This window comes from Corythoichthys intestinalis, chromosome 20 (assembly GCF_030265065.1).
Source record: "Corythoichthys intestinalis isolate RoL2023-P3 chromosome 20, ASM3026506v1, whole genome shotgun sequence".
NCBI classification, from domain to species: Eukaryota; Metazoa; Chordata; class Actinopteri; order Syngnathiformes; family Syngnathidae; genus Corythoichthys; species Corythoichthys intestinalis.
Window position 1 is genome coordinate 3,886,944 of NC_080414.1, and position 14,918 is coordinate 3,901,861.

The 14,918-nt window shown below is 37.1% G+C and overlaps 1 protein-coding gene across 2 annotated transcripts in view; it reads right to left on the reverse strand.

Annotated features, from left to right (window-relative positions):
* cntnap2a (contactin associated protein 2a) overlaps window positions 1-14,918 on the reverse strand; it is a 674,074-nt gene that overhangs the window by 24,568 nt on the left and 634,588 nt on the right. For both annotated transcript variants that reach the window (XM_057824376.1, XM_057824377.1), the window contains one exon: window positions 4,519-4,612. In XM_057824376.1, the coding sequence (XP_057680359.1) occupies window positions 4,519-4,612 (94 nt within the window). The remainder of the gene's footprint in view (window positions 1-4,518; window positions 4,613-14,918) is intronic.

Below are 14,918 nucleotides of genomic sequence, written 5' to 3' on the forward strand. Positions count from 1 at the left end.
TTCTTCCTGTTACTCCCCAGTCCCTTATACAACAGCTGTTAAAAAAAAAATCCCTAAATGACAATGTAAGATTGTTTTTACTCGTGTGGATTGGAAAGGAACATTAGAAACACCAGCTAAAATCACAGCAATTAACATTATGTAGAAATATTATTCATACAAACTTTAAAATTCAGGCTATCTCTGGACAAGATTCCAATTCTTGTCATCTTGATTGAACTCGCTCAATTGAAAATGAGTGTTAGTATCTTTATAAGAGCAAAATCTTCAACAACACAGGAAAAAATACTACTTCAAAAACCAGTAAAAAAAAATGTTTAATATAAGTTGCTTATAACAAGTAAACAAAAAAATCTGCCTTTGGAACAAGCATTTTTTTTTCTTGGTAAAATTTATTCAAATAAGACATCCATTCAAGAAGACAGAGAAACTAGTTATATTTAACTAGTTTTAGGAAGTTTTTGGTCTTATAAGCCTAAAAAGTTCTATTATCTGCTCATTTTAAGCCCCATAAAAAGCCAGTAATGCTTAAAATGAGTGTTTCAGGCTAATTATGAGACTTACTAAGAGTATGATACTTATATTTAGAATTACAGGCTTATTATAAGCCTACTGTATAACAAACCTGTAATACTACTTTCTCGCTTTGCAGACCCAATATTAGACTCATAAGTCATTAAAAAAAGCTGTTAATACTACCTTTGATACTACAAGTACCACACACGTACTTGTAGTGCAAATACAAAGTACAAAGTACTTGCAGTACAAGTGCAATGTACAATATATGGTGGAAAACACAGACAAGACTGAAAAAGCAGTTTCTGCTCTTGCAACCCTCTACAAAATAAACTGCTGTATTTTAAACCAAAAGAACTGTTGTGTTTGATTGAACAATATGTTTATATGCTGCCATAGCAGATTCATAGCCAATTAAGCCCTCGAACTATTTTTAATTTGTCCCTTTTACCCTGGAAACCCCCGTTTACAGACGTCGCGCAACCCTTTTTTGTTTCAACCTAGCCATAAAAAGAAGGTAAGTAATAATATTTATTATTCAAAATGTCTGTCATTTTTAGCTTAGAATCATTATTCGATGTCCAATATTTCGTTTAAAAAAAAAAAAAAAAAAAAACACCTTTAAAAAATTATTGACTCGCATATTTTAAACTTTCAAACAAATTACGTCAGAATGAAAAAATTGGTGTCTGTAAAAAAGTCACAGATATCTGCGTCATAACTATCGCCTAATTGTATTTTTTTTTGTTACTTTGGCATTTTCCCCCGATTTGTTAGATGATAAATAATCGATCCAAACAAAGAAGAAGAAAAAAAAAAAACGTTTAAAAGGGTAAAAATATTAAAGAAAATCTCGACCACTCCTTGATGTCTGCGATTTCTGCATCACGACCCTTGTTATATGACCATATTTCCCCCATAAAATCCCCCAAAATCCAGCTGTGGCCATTCACAGCTGTGTCTTGACACTCGGTGATACATGCTACATGGAGTTTTTGGATCGAAACAAGGTAAGTACGTGATAATAATTCGTTAAAGTCATGGCGTCTGTAATTCTGCTCTCGCGTGCTCTCACCTCCAGTTCGGGTTTTGCTGTCAAAAAAAAAAAAAAAGCCCTCCTGTTCAAAATTTTTCTTCCCCCAGAAAATTGAGATTTTAAGCTTTCCAATGATGTATCACACATGCATATCGGACAATTTTGAAATTTGACCAAATTGGGGGTCTCAGAGCGGAACTTCAAGTCACCTGAGTGTTTTCTGCCATATATTTAAAATGTAGTCTAAAAATAAGAATATTTCTTGCTCAAATTTGACCTGTTTAGGGAGTGTGTCTTATTTTAAGAGTGATTCGATGTTGTTTACTAGAAATTAGACAAATATTCTTGCTAAGATTTTGAGTTTTTGCAGTGAAAGCGTCACTTCCTTATAAGAAAGAGGAAAACAAACCAAGTACACTGCAAGAACACACCTCCTTAAAACTAGTTAATTTCCCTTGTTTTCAGTGTCAATCTACTGGAAATAAATGAAATTATCTGCCAGTGCTTCGTGTCAATTTTACTCACTTAGATTTCTTGAAAGAAGTAAAATAGCTAGCTGAAAATAAGCTTCACAGACTTATTTTAATCAACAAATTAGTACTATATTTAATCTTGAAAAAAAAAAAAAAAAAGTCTGAAATGTCAGAAACGTTCCTAATTCATGAATAGATATCATTCAAAACATTAGAATAGTTGGATGTTTTTTTTTCTTGATGAATGTGAAAAATGACCAACTTTTAAAGTATAGGCTAAATAAGAACAAATGCTAATATCTACTTAAAGTGGAATAATCTGACACATTAATCTGTTAGTCTAGTCTTTAGCACTCAAAACAAGAAGGAGAAAAGTATTACTATCTGATTAAGACGTTAGAAATTTCCAGTGTAGCATCATTGCATAAAAATACATTTAAAGTAGAAATGTCAATAAAAGTTGTGAAGAGTCAGTGTTCAGCAATAACTAGGTCGTATCTGTCAATGAATAAACTATTAATCATTTTAAGTAAATTTCATTATTAAATCTAGATGCAATAAATTGGTACTGTTGCATCTACTGAAGGAGTACACTTGCACAGAGCATTTATGCAGACTTTGTTATGATGGTTCTGTAGCGCGCTCTAGTGGATTAAAATGGAAATGCACTATACTGTGGCAAATTCATCTAATTCTATTAATCGTCTTGAAGGTAAAGCTGCGACAAACCATTATATTGAGTCGACATATTCATATTTTATAGTGATTAATTGATTAAATTAGTTCATCATGAATGGTCAACTAATCTTGGTAGCCCCTTGTGATAGGTTTGTTGGAGCCTATTCAAGCTGAGTAAGGCAGGGTTCTATGGGGCGCCGTTTGTAAAACAGCAAATGCTGAAAATGACGACCACAATTTCTAACATTTAGCGCCACACAGTGTTTAAAATGTGGTAAGAAATTTTTAGAGTCACTTTTGTTTTTTTGCACATTTACAACATTATTTAACAACTTAAATATTTATTTTTAAATAAGTATTGGACCTGAATGTTTAAATCCAGAACTAAATATTTAATTTAAATCTTAAATTTATATCGTATATCCTAAATGTTAAATCTGGAAACGGTTGGAACTAAGTATTTAGCTTATTATGCAAATTCACATGACTGGAGACCGGAAGTAACAAAATAAAAGCTGGAGCACACAAAACCCTCTATAAATAGTTTCTCCTAAATAGGTATTTCACCTATATATTGTTATTACTACAATGACTCATGTCCAAGAGCCGACTGCCACCGTTGAGTAGGTTTTATTCATTTGCAATCAACAGACAGTTTGAGCTGCTCCAGCTTTTATTTAGTTATTTCCGGTCTCCAGTCATGTGAATTTGCTTATTAAGCTAAATATTTAGTTCTGACCGTTTCCTGATTTAACATTTAGGATATAAATTTAAGATTTAAATTAGGGCTGTCAAAATTATCGCGTTAACGGGTTGTAATTAATTTTTTAAAATTAATCACGTTAAAATTTTTGACGCATTGAACGCACATGCCCCGCTCAAACAGATTAAAATGACAGCACAGTATCATGTGCACTTGTTACTTGTGTTTTTTGGAGTTATGTCGCCCTCTGTTAGCGCTTGGGTGCGACTGATTTGATAGGTTTCAGCACCATTGTGTAATTATTGATATCAACAATGGCGAGCTACTAGTTTTTGATTGAAAGTTTTACAAATTTTATTAAAACGATAACATTAAGAGGGGTTTTAATATAAAATTTCTATAACTTGTACTAACAATTATCTTTTAAGAACTACAAGTCTTCCTATCCATGGATCGCTTTAACAGAATGTTAATAATGTTAATGCCATCTTGTTGATTTATTGTTATAATAAACAAATACAGTACTTATGTACAGTATGTTGAATGTATATATCCGTCTTGTGTATTATCTTTCCATTCCAACAATAATTTACAGAAAAATATGGCACATTTTATAGATGGTTTGAATTGCGATTAATTACGCTTAATAAATTTTTAAGCTGTGATTAACACGATTAAAAATTTTAATCGTTTGACAGCCCTAATTTAAAATAAATATTTAGCTCTGGATTTAAACAATCAGGTCCGAAACTTCTGATTTAAAAATGAATATTTAAGTTGCTAAATAACGTAAATGTGCAAGCAAAAAGACAAAAAATTTCACACCATTTTAAACACTGTGTGGCGCTAAATGTGAGAAAATGTCGTTATTTTCAGCATGTGCTGCTTTACAAACGGCGCCCCATAGGGTTCTCCCTGAAATGGTCAGAAGCCGTTGCAGTTTACTATTAATTGCCTAGCATCATTTTCTCAGAGTTCTACAATTTAAGGACCTGACGCTGTACACATTTTACAGAGTCCGCACAATTGTGAATGAGGGCCGCCACGGATGATGCACATTATATTTGGTGATTTCTGTTTCTTAAATGTGAAAATGCAATTTCTAAACTCACCATACACTTTGCCCAAGAAGAGAGTCTTGACCAGGTTGAACTTGGTGTCCGAGGCATCCGGGAGGGTGTAGCTGACTGCAGGGTAATGATCCAACTGAACAAGAGAGGGAGGGATTGGGAGACAGACAGGTAGGGGAAAATATTAATGTCTGCATTGTTAAATACTCTGCGGGTCTCAAAGTACCGACCGCAGCACTTTGGGCAATCTGCGGCTCCACGTGCATCATTAGGCAACATACACAAGATGAGCTAGGAAAGATGACTGCCAGCTACAGCTTAATGAGGGCCTCTATGTCCTTATGCCAACAAAGCAATTTACAATGCAGAATCGAGTTTACAGTATATTCTAATACTGGGTCAATTCAATTTTAGCCTAAAAATTCTTGACAAATAAGCCTAATTTTTCTGATTTTCTGCTACATAAGGAAATGAATAATTAGCCCAACATATATGAACAGTCAAAAGTGCACATTGACAGTTAAGTTGTACTGAACCTCCTCATCAGAGCAAATAAAACTAAATATGATAAATAAGCATCCTCAATTCTTTCCTTGCTCTTAAAGATTTGATCCATTTTATGTTGCATTGCCCTTTTTTTTTTTTTTTTGCTGTTGTAGAAAACATGCACATTGGAACCAATCAGAGCTAACTATCTCTGCTGATCACATGTCAGTATGTCAGCCAATTGAACGGATAAATGAGTCCAGGCGATTTGCTTTGCTGCCTGCATTTGCACTAGAGATGATCGATCGGGTCCAATCACGTCATTTTCAAAGTATCGGAATCGGCAAAAAAATATCGGACATGCCTTTTTAAAATATATATATATATATATATATATATATATATATATTTAAATTACATTGTTTTCTAATTGTATTTAACGTTACAGACATAATATGTTACACTCATCCAGAGTCTTTAGTTTAGGCTTAAGGTAGGGTTATCAAATTTATCCCGATAACGGCGGTAATTAATTTAAAAAAAAAAATTATCACGTTAAAATATTTAGCGCAATTAATGCATGCACTGCACAACCCACTCACGCATTGTCGCTTTCAATCTGTAATGGCGCCGTTTTACCTATATATAGAGCTAAAAGGCAGTGTAAAATGAGTAGAGTGAATTTTGGCAGCCTTACAATCCCTCTCCCTATGATTGGAAATATCGTGGAAAGCAATGTGGGGAAGGAAGGTAGTAATTGATCTTTATTTTAACACCATATGTTATTTCCCAAAGCAGAGAAGATATATCAATTGGTACCACTTTGCACAGTCATGGTTGCACTTCCCATCATGCATTTGGGCATGGCTAAAGTGTCATTTACTGAAAGCTCAACAAATACACTAGATTACAATATTTAGTCACAATATACAAGGTCACATTTATCCTTTAATTACAAGTCTTTCTATCCATGGATCCCTCTCACAGAAAATGTTAATAATGTAAATGTCATCTTTAGGATTTATTGTCATAATAAACAAATAGAGTACTTATGTACTGTATGTTGAATGTATATATTCGTCCGAGTTTTATTTATTTTTTTCTTAATGCATTGCCAATGTATATGATCGGGAAAAATTATCGGGAATGATTGGAATTGAATCGGGAGCAAAAAAAAAAGCAATCGGATCGGGAAATATCGGGATCGGCAGATACTGAAACTGAAACGATCGGGATCAGATCGGGAGCAAAAAAACATGATCGGAACAACCCTAATTTGCACATTGACGTGACTCATCGTCGTCAGACTCATAACTGCAGCAGCTGGGGAAACCTCCATGCTGTCCGTGGAATAAAATAAATAATAAATATTGGTGGAAATTGATTATGCTACACAAGCACTTTATTATGCTTGTCGTTAACACTTGTGTATGTAAATCTGATGTTGGTAGATTGTTTTCTTCTTGGAGCTGAAATGCATGTGTGGGAGCTTAGACTTTTTTTTTTATTTTTTAAATAAAGCTTTTTGACAGTTGCCGTCATATTTTCAGAATCAAAGCACCATGTACCAGAACAGCATTCCGGCCCTGAATCTAATACCGGAACTGCGTTCCTGACCGTTCTGGAAAAATGTCATTAATTGTATTAATTGATATCTTTTTTAATAGCCAAAAACAGATTTAAAGCCCCCTTTTTAAAATGCACGCAGGGAGAACAGCTGCTATGTTTACAAACAAGTGCATCAGTGAAGAACGGAGGTGCTGATAGAGAAAGGGAATACAGCACCTTAATAATCCTGAAACGTAATTAACTTGTTATTGCCGTTTCACTGAAGTTTCTAATTAGCTTGAAGGCTGCAGTCAGTCGCAATTGACGGGAATCATTTCAAGCCCACAAATTGCTTTCTGTGCCAGTGTGTGTGTTCAAGATATAAAAGATCCCCCCCCCCTTCCTTGCCTCATTGCCCGCCACCCCTCCTCTCCACTTGTACTCTTCTCAGTGTTCACCAGAGGACCGCATCTGAGTCTCCACCAAGCTGTTGAATGCATACCAACAACCTCAAATGGGAACAGAGCGGCCAGATGAAAATGATGGTTTTTTGTTACTTGAAATTTGCAGAAAAATCCTGCTGTGAGCGATTGGATAGTAGCCAAGACAAACTCTCACTGAGGTGCGCACAAGTGTGTGATTATACTCATGCGCCACACACTAAGAGATAAATTTACCCCCGACGCGCACACGCGTGCTCTCCAAATTTGATTCGCCTCAAAAGAGTGGTCTCGGCGGAGCATTGTGCGGGTTTTGTTTTCCACGCTCGCTGGAGGGTGGGATAATGGGGCTGGATTAAATTGCACACCGCTTATTTACTTTTATCTGAAAAAACAAATTGGCTGCACAGCCAAGCGTGGGGAGGCCAGGTCTCAAAACCCCAACAAAAAGGTCCGCCGAGGGAGGCCGCGAACCCATTTTCACCAAACTTTGTCAATTAAGGCCATAATTACGTAGAAAGCGCGTCTTTTATGTTTCGCCATTTAGGCAAGACAATTCCCCCAAGCGCAGATGATGCATTAAAGCATAAATAAGGAACATATCCAAGATGGGGTTAGGAAGAAAAAGACATCTGAAATGGCTTTCCTTAGCTTTGAGCCCAGAATGGGTCGATTGTAACACACATTAAAGTTTCAATGGAGTGAGAACGCATCGACTGTTACACCGTTATTTGTTTCCCTAATTATAACTGAGGGACAGTAATAGTCCCATCGCAGATAAACCACTCGAGAAAATTGCCTTAAACAATAGAACATCATTAGCGCATGAACTGAATTAATGTTCAGATCATGACATAAATACAAGGTTCAATAGAGGAAGAAGTTAATGTATGCGAATACATGGGCGGAAGGAAGCAATGGGATTAAACATGAGGTTTCATGGTATTGCATCAACTACACAACAGCTATACTCTAATAGAAACAACAATTCAAAACGAGAAGGTATTAAATATTCATATTACTGTCTTAGCATTCAAAGATGATGCAAAGTACAGTCACAAAAATAAAAGTGATTGGTAAAATTGGGGGAAACGATAGGCTTGCCACCAGTCCCTTGAGATACGGAATCGTTCCGTAATTGGGAATTAAAAGTTGCGTTCCGTATTGGCTCAATACGGAACGCAGTTTATTCTGCATTTCACAATCGTCCCATGGCGCGACCCGCGGCTCCGGTGGCGGGCGGCGGTGCGCCCAGCCCATGCACGTCTGTCACACACAAACAAACACCTCCTGCGTTCATGAGTGACCACTGAGCCAACAATAATGAACAAAAAGGGCAGGGGATATTAAAGACAGCAAGATAGTTAGTTATCTGCCTGCCCGCTGCTGTCTGCCCTGCACTGCGCTCCACTTCCGGGTTCGTTGCCTAGTTACCTCGCTTGCTCTGTTCAGCGCACCGCCCTGCGCGTTTTCAAAACAAACATTTCTTCAGCAGCAGAAGCTCAGGACACCCCACCTCATCCTCAAAAGGGGAAACATCTCCAAAAAATACAGTGGAGTGGGAAGAGGGAATCCGTGGCTCGATAGAGTCAGTAGCCACGTTTACATGCTGACCTTTATTCATACCGATTCAAATCATTCCAAATGGAAATTTCAGATCAGCTGTTTACATGTCACTTCATCTATTCCGATCCAGCGTTTGCATGTGACTGCCTTTATTCCGAAAGGACGTTTGACAACTGCCGTCTGACATGCGCAGATTAATCAAAACAAAGCGTCACGTTGCAAAACATGGAGATTGATCGTCGGAGTGCTGCTGTTTTAACTTTAACCCACTTGTTGTGTTTGTGGGGTCGTATCCGCTTCTGCTGTTTTGCTCTTTTGCCTTGTAGTAGCCGGTTTTCCACCGGTTTCTAATCTGGTCAACGCTCCGGTCTATTCCGGCTTCGTGTAACCTCTCGTGAACTTTTTTAAATAGTTCACTGTTCCTCGTTTTACGCTCGTCTAAGCGAGCAATTATATTCAATTCTTTTAAAGATTGAATTAAATACAATCTTTCCGCCGGACTCCAATTAGGTGCGCTGTGCTTGGAAGCCATGTTGCAAGTGACGTTACTTACGTCACAAAGTGACGTCACCACGTCAGTACGGAGCATGTGCAGAAAGAACGCAACCAGACACCATTCCGCTTCCCTGTTTACATGATATAATTTTACTTCTAATCGGTTTGGGAAAAGGAATATTCCACCTCTGTGAATCGGAACGAAATTCCATTCGGTATGGGCCTGTTCATTCCGAATGAGGTGTTTATATGGAACACATTTATTCGGTTTGAACAAATATTCCGATTGTAATTGGAATATTTGGCTCCATGTAAACGTGGCAACTGATGATGATTATAAAGTGAACTCCAAGGCAGGCAGGAAAGTTTTTGCAGCGTCTCACAGAAGAGTAAAACAGCGTGCTGCAGGGGACCTCCACAAACGGAATATAAGATCCCAGAAGAGCCTTCGTCACAATTATTTGTACCTGAAACATCCCCTGAGCTTGATTTGGTATGTTATTATGCTCTTGTATATGGATAACATATAGGCTATATATATATTTACCTTCATACATCTTGCATCGATAGGAGCATAGCTAGGCTATTTCAGTTGCTACTATGGTTGATTATTTTCAGGAATGTTGATTTCTTTTTTGAAACATGCATTTATTATCAATCAATATGGAATGACTTTATGTACCCATAAAGAACATCATATTTTGTTACGCTAACTAATGCTCCTCATTTGGAATCATTCCTAATAGATTAACAGCAAATAAACACTGAATAAATAGTCCTACTACGGATATATACTATCTATTGATTCATTGATAGTGAATTTGACATCATCCCACTCCTACTCTCTAAATTACTGCAGCTGAGGTGACACAGGTATACCACACAGTAAAACGTAGCCAGCCAGGGCTACAATAGTGCTGACTGTGGACACAGGCTCAATCAGAAGATTTTTATGTGATTCCAAAATGGTGAAGAAAATGACTTTGGGGAGAAAATAGCAAGAGGCACTGTTGAAGTCCTGGGTCCGATGACTCGAATAAATTGAGCAGGGAGATGCTTCCCCTTGCTGTCCAGTACTTCAGTCCAGAGTCTGGGCTCACCAACAAAATGCTGGACTTCATAGATAATGCAGACGAGTCAGCTGCTGGAATTGTAGCTCTCCTGGAAAATTCCCTTAAGAAATTTGGCTTGTCAATGAATCACGTGACCGGATTCAGTGCCGACAACACAAATGTTAATTATGATATTCACAACTTCGTTTTCTCTAACCTGCAGAAAAAAACAAAACAATCTGCTGCAAGGAAACTGCCATGCCCACATAGTGCACAATACAGTTTTCTCATCTAAAAATAGCTGCTTCCCACGATATTTCTAATCGTAGGGAGAGGGATTGTAAGGCTTTAGCCAATTAATAAAATGCTCCAAAGGCTGCAAAAATTCACTCTACTCATTTTACGCTGCCTTTTAGCTCTATATATAGGTAAAACGGCGCCATTACATATTGAACATATTGAATGCGTGAGTGGGTCGTCCAGCGCATGCGTTAATTGCGTTAAATATTTTAACGTGATCAATTTGTAAAAAAAATTCATTACCGCCATTAACGGGATAAATTTGATTACCCTACTTTAAGCCTAAACTAAAGACTCTGGATGAGTGTAGCATATTATGTCTGTAACGTTAAATACAATTAGAGAACGATTTAATTAAAAATAAATATATATATTAAAAAAAGGCATGTTCGATATTTTTTTGCCGATTCCGATACTTTGAAAATGACGTGATTGGACACGATCGATAACAGATGTCATTTAGTGTCATCCAGCAAATTATGCCACTTTTGAATGGATGTGAAATATCCCAGCTGGACATAAATTCAGTGACAAAATTGCCTTATGACGCTTAATGACATCTGTCTTAAGCATTCAGTAATGCCCATGATAGTGTCATGTCATTATTATGACGGTCTTATGTCAGTCTCATGACGCCACTGTCAAATAAAGTGTTACCTATTAACGCGAATAAATCAACAAATAAGCCGCACTGGACTATAAGCCACAAAATTCAAAATGAAAAAGTGGCGGTTTAGAGTCTGAAATTACACTAGTTACACATAGGACCGATCAATTGACTTTTTTTTCCCAACACTGGCCATCGGCCGATTAACAAAACAAAACAAAAACAAATAAAAAAGTCGATAAATTGATTTTGATCAGGCATCTGTGTGGGCAATTGTGACAACCGCTGACTGACAGTAGGACCCTGGAAGGACCCTGCAGAAGCTTGAAGGCAGGCTGTCAGCTTCATAGAATATATATATTTTTTTATCTTGCATGAGAGAACTGTATTGTCGCTTTAGCCTTTAAAGCATTAACTGAGTGATCCTTACACTCTGAATGTAACTTGTAGCGTTAGCGTAGCATTTGCATTATTATTTGCTTTAGCATGGCGAACATCCTCTTAAACACTTGTTTATATCTCGTTATTTAATGACTTTAAAATAATGTACAGTGGTACCTCTACTTATGAATGTCTCTTTATACGGAATTTTCAGGTTAAGGCAAGCCTATACAAGAAAATATTGCCTCTCGTTAATAAATTTTAGGATATGAACGGCAATTGCTGATACTCGCAGCTCCCAAAGTTTACTGAACGTACCATACTTATAGCTGCTCTGCCATTGGCTATTGCCGAGCATTCGTAGCATCCAATTGACTAAGAGGGACTTCTACCGTATGTGTATGTGTGTATCCCATGTCCTCTTCATTTGTCCCTCGTGTTCCGACAGCTTTATGTGAGTGTATTTACTTCTATGCTTTACTCTTTTCATATTTTTTTTTTTACATGATGCACACCTCTGATTTTATACTTATTGTGCAATAATCTTAATTGTAACATGCATTTCTTAAATGTTTGATGCAATTTTATGCATTACAAAAGATTTATGTTTGAAGTTTAGGGGGCTTGGACTGGATTAGGGGTATTTAAATGGAAAACATGTCTACTTTCAGAATTTTCAGGTTACGAAACTACTTCCAGAAACAATTAATGAAGTAAGTAGAGGCACCACTGTACTGTCTTGCTGAGTATGTATAATCATAAAAGGAAGTGTTGCGTTTGTTGGTTTGGGAGTCTCAGGTCACCATTAGAAATTTGAAGCTGTTGAAGCAATTAAAAATGCCTTAATAATGATCTATGATAATAATCTACATGCTTAAAAAAAAAAGTATATCGGCCTCAAATATCGGCTTCAGTCTCGGTTGCGCTGTGCCTTTTGCCCAAAGTTATAGCTGTGATAGGCACTAGCTCATCCATCCCTCTAACGAGGAAAAGCCCTGAAAAGAATTTGAAAGGATGGCTTGCTAAATTGAGACTTGAAATCTTGGCTGATCCATACTTGCATCTCATTAGAGATATAACCAAATTGATAACATACTGTTTTAAGATCTATTTTTCATTTTATGACGGGTAATTACTTCTCTCAGCTTGACAAAACTCGTTTCTAATCTAAGTAGGTCTAACTGTCTTGAGCGGATGCCTCAGCAGCCTCAAGACCGCACCCCAATTCTGTTTCAGACAGAACATTGTGTGTGATCCATGGACAGACCTGCCGGCCTCACTCATCTGTCCATGGCAGCTACAAAAAAACAAAACCTCATTGATATTTATGGCCACTTGATGGCAGCAGAGACACAAAACTCACATCACCTTGCGAGCACAAATACTGTGAAACGCCGAGAGTTCCACAATGTTTTCCAACCATTGTTAAGACAAGGCTCATATTTTACTGAAGACCTCGTCTCAATTTACTCATAAATGTACTAAGAGTGAAATCTAGGTTTGTTTGTTTAAACAACAAAAAAATATATAGGATGCACACAGGTACGCAAGGTACAAGAGTACCTTCTGCCATCCGTTAAATCATTCTACTTGCCACAAATATGTGAAATTGGATAATTTCCTGCGGCACACCTGATCTCTCATGACTCATGCGTGAATCACAGTGATGTAAATTGGGAAGCAGAGTTTTAAACTATCATTCTTCTTCTACATACATTTCTGAATTTAAAGGGGAAGTTAAGAATTTTTGACAATAGGCTTAATCTTCAAGTAAGCACGGGTTAAATTAGTCGGTTGAGTTCATTTTAACAAATTCCGCGCAGTTAGTTAGTTATTTATTTGTTTCAGGGTTCCAAGGTGGCTAAGCTAGCACGAGTGAATAAAAAACAACAACATATGCACGCATGAAAATCATCGCTGACCCATGCAATCAATAGCAGAGGTGGGAATCTTTTGGCACCTAACGATTCGATTACGATTCAGAGGCTCCGATTCGATTATAAATCAATTATTGATGTCACCCCCCCGCACTTTTAATGTTATGTACATTAGTTTCAAAATTGTTCAAAAATCCTCTCAGGCTAAACCAAACTAATATTTCAGTATCATGTTAACGGTTTATACAGTAAATAAAATACTCAAGTCCCATTCTGTATCAGCAGCTTTAAACTACATTCACTTAATTTAATGATGTGAATCAACCGTTAAAGTTGTTAAAATTCTCCCGTTATTTCATAATTTCCCTTCTGTCTACTTTCGACATGTCAAAGTTTTAAAACTGTTTCATCATTTATTTAAAGATGGATTCAAGTTAAGATTTTGCCGATTTAGGAGTATTTTAGATAAAAAGTTAATTAGCTACAACAGAGCCTTCTAGAGAAGTCTACTGCTTTAAGATGGCAGCTGTTAACAACGCGGCAACTACTAAACGGCAAGTCTGTCATTTTGCATCTAGTTCTTTTTACATGTTCTACTGGTGCCGTCGTCTGTCATTTTGCATCTAGTTCTACACATATGTGATATCTACTATAGCCTTATGTGGCCGTAAGTTTGTAGCAACTAGCAACTGGGCGTTGTTTGAAGCAGCTGTCGGCCGCAGTCAGGTATTCTTGTTTTTTTTTTTAAATCTAGCGGCATGAGTTGAACATGATTTTTACTCTTGGTCTGTTCCTCATTGCATCCCGAAGACTGCGCTGACTGTGTTTTAGGTCTGCTTTACCTCGTGTAATTCAATAATCGGAATTTGGATTTTGTGAATCGTACTCAAATCTTCCACGACTGAATCTTGAATAATCTCAGAATCGGAAATTTCGCACGCCTCTAATCAATAGTGTTGGATATGTTTTCAGGATGAAACTATCAAAACTCTCCATTGCATGTCAATAACTGTAGTATGAACGGCAACATTCGTAATCCAGCAGCTCTGCTGCTGAGCAGAGTGATATTTTTTCCACCGGTGTGTTTATGTCGTAGCCAGCAGCAAGTATTCACAGTTTGTATTACTCTTTGTTCTTGAATTTGTTGAAACTCTCATTTGCCAATTTCTTCTGTCTGTTTACTCTAAATGCACGTTTCACTATGTTGCCATTCTTCATTCAAGATGCTGTAGACTGATGCTGCATTCGAGGAACGTGGGAGTTTTCCATCCTCCGACCAGGAAAAATATACCGTATTTTCCGCACTATAAGGTGCACCGGATTATATGGCACACCTTCATTTAATGACATATTTTAAAACTTTTTCCATATATAAGGCGCAGTAGAATAGTAGAGGCTGGGGTTATTTCATGCATGCATTAGACGGTTCTGCGCTAAAGGGAATGTCAACAAAACAGCAACACAACAGCAAGGTAAAACATGTAGTGCAACATTTATATCACATATTGGAGGGGAACTTCTTTCTTTTCCACAGTCACCCTTTTGTGTTAGATGGGTTATAATTTTTCCACTGTTTTGCAATGTATGCACTGTATTTGACCAGAGCATGTATAAAGGCCAAAAACGCCTATGACAATACCTGCTGCTTCTGTTGAATTATCTAATATACTGTAGAACTATTTATGCAAAT